The 16,975-nt window shown below is 45.6% G+C and overlaps 1 protein-coding gene across 1 annotated transcript in view; it reads right to left on the minus strand.

Annotated features, from left to right (window-relative positions):
* Nucleotides 1–16,612, minus strand: part of PXDC1 (PX domain containing 1) — a 22,609-nt gene extending 5,997 nt beyond the window's left edge. Inside the window, exons 1-3 of the mRNA XM_017828778.1 lie at nucleotides 16,229–16,612; nucleotides 3,314–3,405; nucleotides 2,912–3,029 (exon numbers count right to left, since the gene is read on the minus strand). Of these exons, the coding sequence (XP_017684267.1) occupies nucleotides 2,912–3,029; nucleotides 3,314–3,405; nucleotides 16,229–16,484 (466 nt within the window). The 5' untranslated portion in view covers nucleotides 16,485–16,612. The remainder of the gene's footprint in view (nucleotides 1–2,911; nucleotides 3,030–3,313; nucleotides 3,406–16,228) is intronic.
* Between the last annotated feature and the right edge of the window lie 363 nt (nucleotides 16,613–16,975).

The following is a 16,975-nucleotide window of genomic DNA, read 5'->3' on the forward strand; positions in this document are numbered from 1 at the left end:
ATAGGAGAAAGAAGGTAATTTTTTAACATTTACATGGTCCTAAGGTAAAGTCAGAACTCACTTCCATATTTTTCTTGAGAGTCATCTTCGACTTTCAGTCTGTATTTTAATGCAACCCACTTCAGCAGAATATGTTTGGGGGTTGTAAAAACAGTGAGTCCCAGCAGAATCACACTTCACATTACTTATCTTGAGCAAACATTGTACTGCAGAATAAGATTTACACCATAAATTCAAATTCAGCTTTCATCTAAGAGTCTAAAAGGGTGGCCCCTTCTCTCTTTCCCATCACCTACCACTGTGAGAAGGACCATATGGGGGACAATTTGGTTTATTCAGAGAATATATTTTTGCCTGCTTTTCTAAGACTGCAAGCCACATAGAAAGCTGCTGCACTATGATTAACACAAATGCCAGTGTTTTCCTAATGTCCTTGACATGACCTAAGAGTTACAGCATTTCACTGCTTTACACATTATCATTTACTGCCATCTACTGACAATGCTGCCAGACACTGAACCATTCCCAGTGTGCAACATACAGACGAGGTAAATACCAATTAACAGCAAACTTCCACCTATATTCTTACATTCTTTGCAGCAATCACTCCAATGATAAAACTAATAAACAACAAGATGCTTTTGGATAGCTACATGGGTAGGAGAATTTTCCTCTAATTAATTAGGTATGACAAAACCTGCTATTATTCAGATAACATGGTTTCCATAGCTCCTCTACATACAGGAGCTGTAGGAGGGCTCCCTTTGCTGCTAGCCTCTGTCCATCTGACAGGCACTCTTGCTCTGAATTTAGCTTCATCTTGACTGTCTTCTCTGTGTTGTACCCACCATGTGCCATATTCAGTCATGCACACACAGAGTACATGTGCCCTGAGGGGGTGCATGCCTTCCCAAGAGGTATATGAAACCCTTCCAAACAGCAAAAAGCTCAAACCAGAGAAATGCTTCAGCCTCTAACCTATGTAATTCCAAATACATTTGTTCTTGATATTTGCTGTTTGCAACAACAGCAAGATATTATTGACAGCAGCCACCCTCTGGAACATTTTTATAGCATTTAGTTTGGCTTTCCTTCACTTCATAATGGGCAGGATCAAGGACCCACTTTGCAGCTCTGGTCTCACAGAGTGGCAACATACTTCAGACAAAACCCATTAATATGCTCTCAAGGGTCAGTGCTGAGAACATGACCTGACGTTCAGGAGCAAAGAGAGTAACCATGGTCAGCCTTTGGAAAAACATACACATGAGGAATTTTATGTGAGGTTTCTACATCAATTCAAGGCATCATCCAAACCTCCCTAGCCACAAGTGGGGAGCGAGATAAGCATGTTGGCTCCCATTCTTGCTCCCAGGAAGCCAGACTTGCGTCACCTCACTTTGCAGTATATCCCTGGGGGTGCTCTTTACAATCCCTGAGCTGCCCCACAGCCTGGGCTTGGGTGGCTCAGCGAGAAGGCACGAGACCAAACTGGCTGGCAAGATCACGCTTCTCACTGAGTCTCTGTATTACACACTATTCTTCTAAAGAGTTATTAATGGCCTTTTAAACCATCTTCCATTTAATTAAAAAGATATTTATTTAACAGAGGAGTAATTCACTTAGAACCAGAGCTAAGGATCAATTACAAATAGTTTACCCTGTGTATGTATAAGAACAACCTTGAAGGCACACTGTTTACACCTTTTAGCACGTTGACTGGCCATTAACAGATACATCATTAGCACCAAAGAAAACTGATATCAGTTTCTTGCTAAATGGTTTATGTGTTTTGGAGGACTATGTAGTATTTCACTTCAACTAGCTCTCCGAATAAGTTCTTGTGACACACTCCCAGCAGTTGACATTAGGCGCAAACAAAATGTTTCAGTATGGAAATACAAAACCAGGCACACCAGAAGTTCGCAAACCTTTTAACAATGGTCAGTAGCAGACGAAGAGGGAAAAGGTTAAAAGAATAGGCAAGGATAGAGTAATACTGCTCTCCACAATCCCCACTAGCAATCTGTGGTTTAGGAACTTCCTGTGTCTCCACCTGTGACAGGTTTCAATGTACTTTTCCTCCACTTGCTTGTCTAATTCCTTTTTGAAGTCACTTACGCTTTCAGTTCCACCATATCCTATGACAATGAGTTGCACTCATCAACTATGTTCTGTATGAAAACAAAACAATATTATAACCTTTCTTTTGTTTGCTTAAAGCCTGTTGTCTGTCAATGATATTGGATAACCTATAGCTCTCGTTTCAAGAGAAGTACAGGGTACTGACCTCCTTCTATTCACAGCTCTGTAGATTTCCATTACACCCCCACTCTCGCCTCTTCTCATAGGTGAAGTGTTTTTCTTTATTTAACCTCTTTCTTAGAGAAGCTGTTCAACAGCTTGAGTCCCTGTCCTTTATTTGTGTAATTTTAAATTCTATTATATCCTTTCTGAGATGGAGAGACCAAAATTGTGCACAGTGTTTTCAAGATGGGGTTGTGCTCCTGTCCTCTGTTTTTGCCTCCTTTCCTGATAATATCCAATATTCTCACTGCTGGCTTTGTTCATCACTTGGCACTAAGCTTACATTTTCATAGAACTGTATCAATAGCCTTAAAATCTTCTTTTTAAGTGGTAAAAGCACTATCATAAGTGACAATATGCAGTAAGGACTGCATTTTCCTCACATCCACTTATTTGCATTCATCAGCCTCCATTTCACCTGCCACTCTATCACCTGAACATGTTGCATAGTATCTCAAGGCTAATTATATGTTCTATATCATAAAGCAGACTACTGAGAACTATCTTTTGAATTGTTGATAGAGAAAGAATAAGGGGAACAGCAAATAAAGTAATTTTTATTCTGTAATTCTTGTGTCAACTGCAGGAAGCTAACAACTCTTACCTGATATTTTAACTGGACTTTGAAAATTTGGCTGAATTTTATGGACATTGTCATTTTTCAGAACTTGGTCCAAAGGAGATCTCTCAAAGAATGTGAGGACAACTTCAGACCTTGAATACTTAAAAAGAGAGAGAAAAATAACAGATATAATTTTTTACCAGTGGTTTGCTTTATTCCCCTTCCCCCTCTCCACCCCTTTGTAGTGTAACAGAAAGACTTATTACAGGCAACAGCTTGGAGGCATCGTACACAGTTCTGGCCCTCAGCATTTCTCCAAGATACTCAATAAATTGCTGTTTCTTTCAGAGTTTGGCAAAACCCACCACTTCCTAATCTGCATGAGAGTGCACGTCACCATAAGGAGGAGTCAAGCTGGGCTAAACTGGAATTTGGCTTGCTCACCTTCCAGGGCATGTTTATAATAGTCTTCAGAAGCTTTTCCACTTCATTAAGTCTGGCTTCTATATCATGGGCTTCTTTTATTGTGATGAGCCCTAGAAACAAGGCAAATAGATCATAAGCATAGACAAAAGCACACTTACACACATTTCAGCAGCCAAAAGCAGCCACTCAGGATGTGAATAACCTCAGATATGCCTCCCAGAAATGTCTTTTAAACCAACTGATCATAAAGAGTGCACCTCAAACTGAGGTGGGTGTAGTTACAAGCAGAGTTGCAAGCCTGACACAAACTCAGCTGTTTGTGATCATATTTAGGAATTGCAAGACAAGCAGAAGTAGAACCACCTACTCCCTCACCCACAGTTTTGCTACACAGCATTCCCAGCAATGATAATCAAACAGCCTGTTTTCTGCTTCCAAGAACCATTATTCATCCTTTTTCTTCCTGTCAATAAAAAGCAAAAGAAAACCCAAGAAAACAAAAAAAATACAACCCACAGATAAGAGGAAAATAATAAACACAAGCTAAACAAAAGGCTTTGAGGGCAGTTTTGTATTTCTCTGACTGTAAGCCCCAGTGAGCGCCCCAAGGAAAATTTCTCAGTATCATGTTTTTCAAGTGCAAGACCACTGTTTGGATTTCTTTTTTTTTCATATAATCACTGAATTACCACAGTGCTGCTGAAAGAATTAAAATGGGAATTTTACTGTCCAGTGTCCAGAATGATGGATTATAATGCAATTTTGAATTGCTCAGTATGGTGATCTTCAACTGTAATACTCTATTTTGTATGTATAACCTGCAGGACATCTGTAACTTCCCCCTCCTCTAGCAGACTGAGAGAAATACAGCACAGGTTTCTCATGTACAGGGAATACGAAGAGAACTAAACCCCAAAATCTCACATTCCTCTAGCAGCCCTTTTATTTCTGATATTTGCAACATACTTTTTCTAACTCAAGCATCATTTAGCCTCTACATTCGTGCATCTTTTCCAAGGAGTAGGACACACACATGAAAATGAAATACATGAGAGAAATTATAAAATTTAACAAGCCACACCAAACAAACAAACAAAAAAAACCAACAAAAAGCTGGAGCAGGAAAAGACCCAATAAATCAAACCCATAAAACCATCAAAACTGCAAATCTGCAAAGCAGTCTGTGAGAAAGCACTTCAATATACTAAAACTGTGTTAAACTAAGTACATCTCTATCTCCCTATTTAAAAGACAAATGTACATGAAGAACCATAAATATGCACAGCGTGGGAACATCCACAGTTTCAGTCTGCATCGGTCTGTGTTGTTTGCTACCAACGAGATGTGATCCCATACAAACTTTCCAGACAAAAGTGTGACATTGAAGCTGTCAGCTCTCCTCCAGTTACAGCTCTAAATAAAACAGAGATTGTTTCCAAAGCAACTGGGTTTACTTGATGGTTGACCCACAAAAGTAGCCTGTTTGTATAAGCCCTTCTATTGCTCAACAAGTCCTTCATTTTGCCTGTTTTTTCAGCATCACTATCACTTCACCCCAGTACAACTCACTGCCCCTTCTAATAGCAGAGCAATGTATACCTGCAGGCATATAAGGAAGGCAGCGTGTGTTTTGCTTTGAATGGTTACACTACAGTTGAGTAGCTTTGCATGGAAATTCTCTGAAAGGCTGTAAATGAGAAAAAACTCATCTGCATGGGTCCACAGACTGCATATTAGCTGGGCTGTGCTTCACATTACAGACTTGAATTGCAGACCAGCACCTTTCATCTTCCTAACTACTGGGTGTGACCAGGCCTGAGTGGATCTGCTTCGCCCCTCCACAAATATGTTCCCATCCCACATCTGAATGACGTTCAAACCTTTCAATACAAGTGGTTTCATCTTCCCTTTTAAAAAAAAAAAAAAGAAAAAAAGAAAAGCTGCCAATGGCCCCATGGCTCAGACACCCACCTATGGATGTTAGAAACATGCTGCTGCCCTGCTGTAGCCCACATCACAGAAAACAGGGCCAGCCACCCTGGTGCCAGCTACTGTGGGGTGCCTCCACTTCACCTGCTGGTCATGATCCACTCTGCACAAATACTAATACAGTTAGAGCAGAGACTACCTGGCTGTGCCTCCCACCTTGCAGGTGAACATCTCATCATCGACCCACACAGGATTCGGCATTCAACTGCTCTGTGTCAAATCTCCCCTCGATATTGGACCCTTTCCCAGATAAGCATTTACTGTTGAAATTAGCATTTTACCAAGAAAAGGGATACTTTCAAATAAATGAAGATATTCTGATCAGGAGGGGGAGAAAAAAAAAAACAACAAACCAAAAAAACACCTTGCCAACAACTCTGAGCATTCATCCTGTGAGGAAAACCAGCCAAGCGGTTAGGACTTTCTCTCATTAGTAATCAGGGAAAGCATCTGCAGCTCCACACGGCCTTTTTATGCTTCACCAAGAAGTCAGACAAGGCTGTCAGCCTGTTGCACTGTCACAGATCACCCCGTGGGAGGTTTCACAGCTTCTTGCATTCACCAGGAATTTCCAGCCCTGGTATATTTCCTCCTTCCAGTTCTTGGAATGACACCAGCCATGCAAACCCACACTCCAACTTGGAAACTGGCACAGACAACTTGTAACATCTGACACGAAAAAAACCACTTCTTACTGAAGCTTTTAGTAATATCAAAACCAAAAAGCAGACAGCGTAGGAAGGAGAGTAAGTGATACATCTGCCTGGACAGCTTCCTATATATGTGCTTAATGATTGGAGACGAACAGCTTTGGGGTATACAGCTGCTGACCTTAAATGAATTCCCCATGTAGGGAATTCAGTTTGGCCAGGCTAAAGCCTTCCTTTTCATACATCTACAGCCCAAACACACAGAAACCACTTGGCTGGCTATATATATATGTTGAAACCCATAATTTCTTCTGCAATTGCCACAAAGTTTGTAAGGCTGTCATTTATCTTAATTCTGCAAGTCTCTGTTTTTAAGAGTTAACAGATGCTTTTGTGGTTTTCAGTTAGTCATAGCCAATGATCCCATGGCCTGAGATACTGCTCCCAATCCCACACCCATGCAAACCAGAGTGAGGCACTGGCTGCCCAAGCAGCCAGGAGGAGTGCAGATCCCAGTCCCTCCTTTCAGTCCCTTTCAGCACTCGCTAACTGGCTGCTGTCATCAACCACGGCACATACGTGCATGAGGAACACCCTGGTTTCGCAAGGTAAGGTCTGTGGTGTCGACATTGGTTTAAGGTGCTCTCACCCTCCCCTGCACCTCATTTCCTCTCCCACACCACAACACAGGGCCTTCTCTGCTTTGCCAGCACAATTAGGTGAGCAGTAGGGAATACCTCAGACCGCTCTTGTCAAAGGCTACACCTCAGGAAACCCCAGACTTCACAGAAGAAGCAAGAGACTGCAGGCTAGGATGCCCCATTCAAGCTCCTTTCTCACCCAGGAATCAGGATTTGTGTAGGTAAGGGTCACAGAACTGCACCCAAGTTTCTTCACTTTGTGGGGGCTTCTCTCCTGCCTGTCTTCTTTCTCCTGTTTGGAAAATTTGATGAGGCAGAAAGAAAGGAAAAAAAAAAAAAGCCAGAGACTGATGTAGGATCTCCAGACTCTGGAAATGCCTGAACAAACAGACACACACATGCCAGCTGACTCTGCAGACAGGGCCCAGCACTCCAATCATTCATTAACCCTGATACAAATGCACCACAAGCTGGATGCATCTGGAGTGCGTGGGACCCACTGACCGCATATGAAGCATCCATACAGCAGCTATAACATGCCCCAAGGCTGTTGTCTCTGCCCACAGACCATAAATATGTGTCTAGCCTATATTTCCATCTGGGGCTTTTACAACCCAAGAGCCCTTATTCCACTTGCTATAAAATAAAAATAAGATACTGGTAAAGCAAACAGTATCCTGGAACCAGTTGTGTTTTCTCCACTTGTTCAGTCATGCAACAGAACTGAGCTCAGAGCTGGGAAATTTGTTAGTGAGGTCATGGTGAAAGGCTGTTCTCATGCCTTTTTCTCTGCCCTGGCCCTTGTCTGACTGCTAATGGAAAACATGCACAAACTCCTCCCAGGAAAACTTTGCTCTCTGTCTTGTTACCCATACCGTGCTTGGACAATTAGCTATTATTTCAAGTGATTTAAATGCTATAAACATCTATGTTTATAGGGCTTGAGGTAAACTGAGTCCCTCTGGCTCCTTTTTTTACCACACACCCTATTGCCAAATACCACAAACTTCTAAGATTCCTTCACTCTGCACACAGGGGAGCCCACACGCTGGGTGCCAGGAGGGATGACACAGGCATACTACCTAACACAGGCTGGCACTCACCTGCTGTGTGCACGGCCCCCATAGTCAGTGACCTCACTCAATCCCTTTGACATCATCTCTGCCACTTTCCAGACCAAAAGCCCCAGGCAGAGTCCTCAAGACTCTGTGAAAAGGATTTGGTTGCCATTTGAGACCAAGCGTAGGTAGCAACTTTACGCAGAGCAACACGTGTCTGGAAAAGCACAGTACAAACAGCACCACGGGCCTGCAGCATCCTTCCTGCTCTGGGACCCTGGTGCCGGAGCAGCTGCAGGAGGCTGGGGGAGCAGGCCAGCAGCTGTGTACCTGGTATGCTGGCTTAAGGCATGGGAGAGGGGCCCAGAGCTGCTAACAGGCAGGAAACGAGCTCAGCAGCAGAGGAGAACAAACTGAGAGCCAACCTCTGATGTAAACACAGAAGCCTTGGTAGTGCTGTCCTATTACTGCCATGTGAGCCACCAAATCTGCAATTAATGACATTCTGAAAACCATAGATAATGCATCCCATGCTTCTACCACAGGAAGCAGGACAGGAATTGCAGCATGTGCTTCATGGCTCATAATGAAATCATAGAGCAGTCCTGATGGTCAGCATTGACAATGAGCACGTTGTCTCAAATATCCTATAGTGCCTTCCAAGGAAGAGTAAGCTCATGCCTAACTCCCGATGTCTCCAGTGTCACCTTTCAATGATGATACACAGAAGTTTGTTTTTTTCTGGAGATGTGTTGCTATATACAAGTCGCTATGTATGCATGATCTCAAACTGTGGGCAAACCCTATTTCTCCAATTTAAAGGACTACACTTTATGTTTGTGGCCAGGACAGGAACAAAAAATGTCCAAGAGATACCCTACTTTCTCAAAATCAGTTCAATACCTATGGGAGGCTGAGCAAGAGCAGAAGCCAAGGTGTACTTTCTGAAGATGTGTGCAAGGTGGAACGCAGATACTCCTAAATGCTCTATATTTTAGTAAGTACATGAAGATAAGTATTACACTGAGCCCCTCTCATCTAGATTCAGAGCTTGAGTCCATCCTTCTCTCTTTGCACAAACCCGCAAGCAGCAGTTAGGAACTTTAAATCTTCAGGGAACACACGTAAGCTGTCTTGCACGGGAGACTGCTATTCTGCTCTCTCTCCTGACCAGACTATTGCTTCAACAGGAGATATGCCCCTTTTTCCCAGTTACAGTATTCATTAACACTGCAGTCCTCAATATTTTTTATCCTTTTCCCTTATTCCTCCTTTCCCTCATATATGTACTAACCCATGTGTACACACACAATCCAGGATGGAGCAATAGGATGAAAGTTCCAGCTGCGACAGAAGATGTACAAAATCAAAAATAATGTTCAATAATGTTCAGTAAAAGAGTCTGATTTGATTCATCCAAAGAAGGGCCAAATCCAAAGTCAGATTAGGCTGCTAGGGACCATGTACAGTTGACTTCTGAACAGACCCACAGACAGATATTCCACAGAAACATGCAAGAACTGAAGCTACTCAGCTGGCACATGGATCAAGGCTGAAAGGTGGCAACTCAGCCCAATGTTTTCTGCTACTGTGCTCCTTTGAACTGCTTCCCATTTCCTCCCTCTGCTAAACTGGGCTCTTCTCAATACCACTTCAGCTGTCACTTTTCCCTGCTTCATGGCCATGATCCATTGCTCCTCCTAGCAGCTGCCCAAGTAGCATCCTTCCTCCCTGCAAACATGTGTTCCCTCAACCTCGCCACCTGGGAACTATGGCATTAGCCACCTCAAACTGGATTCTGAAAAGGGTAAAACTCCCACTAACAGCTGACTCCTCTCTGATGAAGGAGAAGAGGATGAAAGGTTGTTGGAAGGGCAAAAGAATACTCAGGGGTATGTAAAGGCAGGAAATAAAAAAAAACAGCATATGGGAAAGCTTGTTTCACACATTCTTCAGTAACTCCGCAGAAATAACACCACAGGAATCCCTTACATCCAAAGACTTGATAAGATCCAGAGAATGACAGATAATTACAGGCAATTAGGGATAACAGATCTTCAATTAGTAGAGACCAGGACTGTCAATTTTCTGTTCTCTGCCTGTTATTTATGCTGTCTTCTGCAGCATCTGATTCTCATCACTAGGGACAGGAGCTAGCTACAGCACTGGTCTGACTTAAGTCTGGCAGCTCTAGCAACTCCTCTTTGATGCCTCTTGCCTACAACACCCCTCTCTGGGACAGACACACTTGCCCCTTTCCTTTGTGGGTAAATTAATTCATCTCATATGACAACAGTCACTACAGTCTCTAAAGTCTTTACAAAGGGTTTGCTATTTATGCAATATTACTGACAAGATCTATCTTGGTGGCATTACTGAGGGAGCAGCTAAAAGTAAACAGTGGAGTTGAAAAGAGGGGTGTATGGAGATGGACTTTTCAAGTGTATCACATATTGCACTGCCCTTCTTACCTTCTTAAACTTGATGTTGAGGAACAAAATTTTTTTAAAGAGGTATCAATGCACAAAGTGCATATAAGTCACTCCATACTTTAGAAGGTCCAGTAGCTAGCAACAAGCATATTGAAGATACCAAGATAAATCTGTTTGATGCAGAAAGAGAAATTCAAAACACTGCTCTCACCTAGCTCTAACACAGGTCATTTCTTTTGCAGTTCATATAAAGCAGATGTAGGATAGGGAAAAGTCCTATCCAAATAGCTGCCTGACTGAAATCCCCCAGAACAGAAGTTGTCACCATGACCTCCTGAAGACCCTAGCACACTCAAATACTTCTGCAAAGCATGGAGGCAAGTTAAAAGCTGAGAAATCCAGACCCTTGAGATGATGGGTTTTCCACACATTGTATTATTAATGATGGGATCTCCCAAGATCTCTGGAGGGGAGATGGCACCTCTTGGTGGCAGAACTCAGCTGACAGGCTTTCCCCACAGAGCTCCCTGTCTTGATGCCTGATGAGCCACGAAAAAGAAAAAGATGTAAAGTAAGAATGAGATAAAATTAATAAAGCAGTCAAAGCATGATGAAAAATGAGAGCTCCTGCAATCATTTTTACTGCTGATTTCTTATCAGGTGAGAACTGTCATGAAAAACACTACTCATTTCCATTCCTTTCCACCAAAATCTTCCCCCACATATTGCCTTCGTTCACCACAAAAAAGCAACTTGTGTCTAGCTTTATAACAACACCACCAGCTTCATTTATCTCCATCATTACCAATGAACCACGAAATTCAGCTAATAAAAAAACAAACCCAGAAGCCACAAACTTAATTTTGGTTATACATTTCTGTTAGAGCCTGATAACCAAGAGCCGCATCCTTTGTCTGCCAGACAGAAGCTCTGAGCAAGCTCCACTAATGAACTGTTGACAATGTCAACAATGAAAAGAGCACAATAGATGCAGTGTATTTATCTGTATTGTCACAGCACCCGAACAGCTGCTGTCTGTGGAAACCACTATGCTCCTTCTGTAGAACTCCCTCTTCTCATAAATCACACTCCCAGATGGTCTTGTAAACAACAACAACAACAACCATAATGCTATAATGCAGCATATAGAAAACTAAGTTACGTATGCAACATTTGCAAGCAAATACAATGTTCCTGGGCTGGCTCTTCAGGAGCTGCCTTCTGCTTTGTGCACGTCCAGCAGCAGCCCTGCAGGAGCTCACCATGTGCTTCCTGGTGCACAGCCACTCGGACAGGACACAGAAAACAGCTGATCATCTGCTTCCCACATGAGGCAACCACACCAGAGGCAGGCACAAGGCTCAGAGATCAGCACTAGTCATCTGTGAGGGACTGCTCAGGGTCTGCTGCAGGTTAAGTGACTACCTCTATGCTATGGGGCAAGTTAAAGGTGTAAAGTTTCTATAGGAAATCTCTACCATTACCGGAAAGCTTCTATGGATGGACAAAAGTCGAGCACCAGCAAGGCAGAAGGCAACAGAAAAGTTCTGGAGAGCCACAGATAACTATGGATGGCAGCACGCCAGTGAGGACAACCTGGAGGCAAAGAAAAGGAACAGAAAGCAGCTCAGGGAAAGCAACTTGGAGGAGCAGAGAGGAAATAATAGAAAGGAGAGCAAGGGGAAAAAAGGCCACAACAGAGCAGAACGAGTCAGAGGAGGCATGGAAAGGAGTAAAATGAGCACTTTGGGAAGAGAGGCCCGTCTAGTATTAAAATAAACCTGTCAGAGAGTTTTTGATTTGGCAGCTCAGAGTATCAGAGCAGGACCAGGTGCTACACATAGGTGCAATACAACCAGTGACATTGAAAGAGCATCTGAGCCTCTGTTCTGATGACAAGGGCAACAAACAAGTTCAGAGGAGGATTGTCAGAAACCACTCTGCCACTCCATGGGCAAAAAAAATCCCAACTTTGACAGGCTGGTAACGTGCTCTTTTGCCTTCTGGTTCTGCACTTAAGGGTTGATTCTGCCCACACTGAAGTCAAGGCGAGAGAGGTGCCTGACTGCACTGAAGCTGGATCATCGTAGATGAGAACCCCTCACAAGCAGTATTTACAGAAAATGGGGGGGGGAAGAGTACTTTTTCAGGTTTAGACCTCACTTTTGGTTTCTATTGGGTCTGTTGTAACTATTTCTAAATCATCAATTTTAAGTCAGCTTCTAAGTCCATAGCTCTGCCTTTCTCATACAAACTGATTTAAATACAAAAGTTGTTTACTTTGCATATAGAAACAGTTTAGTAACATTAGGCTGTGTTTACTGCAAGAGTGAACTAGCCTGTGTTTTTCTGTGATCCTCTTTTCTACATTTGCCTAGAGCAAGGGACAGGCATATTTCAAAGACGAATAAAGTACTAGCAAGTTATAGGTAACATCATAGTGAATCATATTTAGTCACCCTGCAGGTATGCACATAAATAACCTTGTTTGCCAGCTTACTAGTGAGATGCCTTGTGTTTTTGAATGTCCTTGGCCTTTAGCATCATAGTACACTCCAGATGCAGAAAGTGCACTTTGCCACGTGCTCTTATTAGTTATCAAAGACAAGACCAGATTGTGTGAATGCCAGACTCCCCGCTGGGACCACCCCTCTTCTCATATCAAAGAAAGGGTAAGATGAACTGCCACTGCAGAAAACTATACCTCCCATCCTCTCCTCGGCAATTTCAAAAGACTCAGCAGCTCCAAGGAGTACAGAGGGGGAGAGCGTTGTGGAAATCAGTCCAAAAGGATGAGGGGTGAAGAAAGGAATGGAGAGGATGGTTTGCTGTTGCTGAGCAAGAAAAGGAGCACACTCCTGCTCAGTATGAGCTGTTTGCTGAAGCTAGCAATAAAGGTAACAACCAACTCTTTATAATATTGCTGACTTTTTTTTAAAAAAAAACCTCTTAAAGAGTTAATAACATCAAATAGCTCAAGCTTTCACTCCTCAACCATATCCCTTAAATGTAACATACTGCAGCTTCACTGAGCTGTAGGATAATGCTAGTCCTTTTAATGCTCCTTAGGCAAATCTGTAGGGACTGTGGAGTCCTTCAATGCAATGCAAATTTGGTTTGCAACACTTCACCACTTCCTTCCTCCAGATAAAAGGCACAGCTGATATTCACCTTCTTTCAGAAAGCCCAAGATAAATACACACACATATACAAACTCACATACATATGCATATATATTTGTATGTATACAAAAATACACACAAATGTATAAGACTAAATGCTAATACACACAAGAGTGGGCTTTTGTCAGGTGTTTTTGTTGCATTAAGTGTACTGAGATTCACTGTAGGCAGAAGGACGTCTGCTTTTAAACAGGACATTAAGAAACTATGCTTACCCCACGAATTTTGTAAAGATCGGACATGCTCCATGCAATCTCTTCTTACCTCCAAAGCTTTGCATCAGTGTCACTTAGTTAAATGAGATTTTTATGTTTCAACTTTGTCAAGTTATACAAGGCTGTGGCCAGTCAATTTAAAATGTTGGTATGACAAAGTGTTCTCTAGGCAGAGAAGCACACTCTGCAAAATAATTTTTGTTAGAGCAGGAGGAGCATAATTTTAAACAGAGTATTACTGAAATTGTGACGCATGCTGTGACTGCTTGGAAACTACTCCTGATTTTTATTCTATCTCTGTTGCAAAGTTAACCCCCACCCCCTCAACAAGCTGAATAGATCATTTGTTTATATTGGGTTTTGATTTTTCAAATCCTGGGCTGATGCTTTGCTCATTCCCAATTCTACTGAAGTCAGTATGTCTCTTCCTGAGAGAAAGGTAAGTCAGGGTTGCTGGCTCTAGGTCTCAGGGAGGGATTGAGCAATGCAGTCTGAGGATGGTTAATCTTTCCCAGCTGTTCATGCACTCATGGTGTATGCTACCTGGGACTGTCAAGTAAAGCCAGTGCAAGGGACTGTAATCCCATCTGGCTCGAACTGCACAAATAATGCCGCAGAGAGATGTGAAAATAGTTTTAATATTTTGCAAAAGCTGCAGCAGGCCTTGAGACATGAGAGAAACCACGCTCACTTGAGAGAGGCACTGAAGAATGAAAATGGCTCTAGGACAAGAAGTGGCTCCTGTGCACAATGGGAGGGGCAGGAGGCCAGGGCCAGCAAGGATTTGCGGCCAGACCCAGCACACACCACAGCCCAGCTGCCAAGCTGCTCTTCAGAGCCCCATAAAGCCAACAAGAAGGACTACTGGCACACTGGGAGGCCCAATATTAGCCACAGTGACCCTGGCAGGTGCTGTGCCCTGCAGGCCATAGGCAGGCTTGCTCCAGACCTACCCAGCATTCTCAAAAGCCAGGGCCCAGGTGCCATATACACTTGAAGGCCGTGTTACTTAGAATTTACAGACATTCAGCGCTACTAAAAATCACATTCTGAGTACTTTATGTAGGGCACACAAAAAGAGTAGTAAGTTTTCACAATACTTTAGATCTGTGGTCAGCAACCTAATAGCATAAGACACTGTATGTGCCAGGCACACATCAGAGCTGAGAGGTGGAGGTCTGGGACCCGCAGGACCCCCTATTCCCAGCCTGCACCCAAGCGGGGGCAGACAGCCCTCCTCTGGCACCCAGCCCCCGCAAGGACTTCCCACCCCGCACGCCAGAGTGGGCAGCAAGGGGATGCGGGGCTTGCAGCTCCCCGGCTGCCTTGCGCCCGTTCCCGCCGTCTGCAGAGGGCACTCAGGGGCTGCGAGTGGCGGCGGAGCTCCCGGGGCCGGCGGGGCCGAGCTGCCACCTCCCGGCAGCGGGAACGGGAAAGCCCAGCGCCGGGGAACACACGCCGGGAAGCGGGCTGCGGCTCCCGAGATCGAAAGAAGTTAAGGAGAGGTAAAGGTACAAGCACTTTTATGTGAGGCACATAAAAAACCCCACCCTACTCCACCACCAGGGGTTAGTGATCTGGCAAGACAACGGAAAAAGAACTGTCTCACTTTAAACACCCGTCAGAAAACATCCTTGGGGAGTCGGTCCGGGAGAGACAATCCCCACTCGCAGGGAGCAGGGCCCGCTGTCGCACAGGGAGGGCAAAGAAATTAAGTCCAGTATGAGCGGTGGAGACCCAGCCCCGAGAATGGGAAACCGCAGACCCTCTGCAAGGGGGTCACACTAGCAAGGCGAGAGGCGAAGTGAGAGCTAGGGAAAATTTCCCCATCCTCTCACAGAGGAAAACATGCACAGATTATCGGCTCCTCCCCGTTCCTGTTCAATCAAATCATCTACGTGGTAGCTCAACAACTGGGGAGACTGGAAGTGCTACGCATACATCCATTTTTAGATGACCGGATGCTCCGCACCACTCTACACACTTGAAATATGTTAGAGCAAAACGCGTAGCTCTATCTAAAAAATACCTCAATCGTTAAACAAAATAAAACCAAGCCCCAAGACAGCTTAACGGGTACATCCTGCTTCTGCACAGAGAGACCTGAGCATGGGCAACATCCCCCGACTTGGGTTAATCCACTTCAGAAACTGGAAGGAACACTCTCTAACCGCTGGTGCAATTCCCATTTTGCAGAAGTTATGCGAGGAATTATGCCAGCTCCCAGACTCGCTCCGTCCACTGGCAAGCGTCGCAGCCTCTTTTTTTTTTTTGCTCTCTCCTTGTGGCAAACAACATACCAAGATAGAGATTTTTCAGCTACGCCCCTTCTCCCGCCAGCCACCCCCCAGCCCTTCCTCGGGGAGACCGGAGGCACCGGAGAGGGGCAGCGCGAACGGGGACCCCTTTGCTCCCACAGCCCAGCAAAGCCTGGAGCCGCGCAGCGGGAGACAGAGACTGGGGTCTTCCTCCAGCTGGACCCCCCGGCTGCGGGGTAGCCCGTATATTAAAAAAAAAAAAAAAAAAAAGGAAACACAAATCAACATCTCAACATCCCGGGCGGAGTTTCCGACCGCAAAACGCCTCCGTAGCTTTTCTGCCCCCCACCCCGTCCGGGCCCGCAGCGGCTCCAGCTCCTCACCCCCCTTCCCTCCGTCCAGAGGGACCCGCTCGCCCGACCGTCCTCCCCGGCCACCGCCACCCCCGGGGAACACGTCCGCCCTCCCGCCGAGCAGCGAGAGCCATGCCCGAGAAAGCTGCTCAAACCTTGGAGCAAAGGGGAGCGGGACAGCTCGGGCCGGTCCTCAGGGAAGGAGTCGAGGAGCCGCTTAAAGAGGCGGCCGAGGTCAGAGTAGCTGCGGTGCAGGTAGAGGATGTTGCGGTCCGACCACTCGGTGCGGATCTCGTAGAACTCCTCCTCGTCGCCCCGCCGGCTGATGATGAGCCGCCGGATCCCGTTCACCCAGCAGCCCCGCACGTACATGTTCACCAGCGAGGTGCCCTCAAACACGGCCGAAGCCATCCCGCCGCCGCCCGCACATCCCCCGTCGCCGGCGCAGGGCGAAGCGCACCGCCCCGCGCCGCCCTGGCCAAGTTAAGAGGAGGAGGAGAAGGAGGAGGAAGAGGAGGAGGAGGAAGAGAGAAGGGGGGTGCCACCCGCCCCACGGCCCCCCCGGCCCGGTCCGGCTCTGCCCGCCGGGGCTGTGCCGCCTCCCGGCGCTGGAGGGAAGGCTCGCTAGTGCCTCATAGACGGCGGACGGCGGCGAGGGGACGGCCCGAGCACCTCAGCCTCTGCCCCGCCGAGCCCCCAGCACTGAGCAGGGCGGCTCTCACCCCCTCCTGGGGCGGGGAGCAGGGTGGCTCGGCCCCTTCTTCCTCGGCGCCGCAGGAAGACAGAGCCCCTCCCGTCCACGGTGGGGGGGGCTCCCCCAACCCCGGCCTCGCAGCCAGCGCTCACCCCCTCCGCCAAACGCTGCGGTCCCCGCGGGGCGGGATCCTCCTCTTCCTTCTCGG

This window comes from Lepidothrix coronata, unplaced genomic scaffold (assembly GCF_001604755.1).
Source record: "Lepidothrix coronata isolate B3197 unplaced genomic scaffold, Lepidothrix_coronata-1.0 Scaffold152, whole genome shotgun sequence".
Lineage (NCBI taxonomy): Eukaryota > Metazoa > Chordata > Aves > Passeriformes > Pipridae > Lepidothrix > Lepidothrix coronata.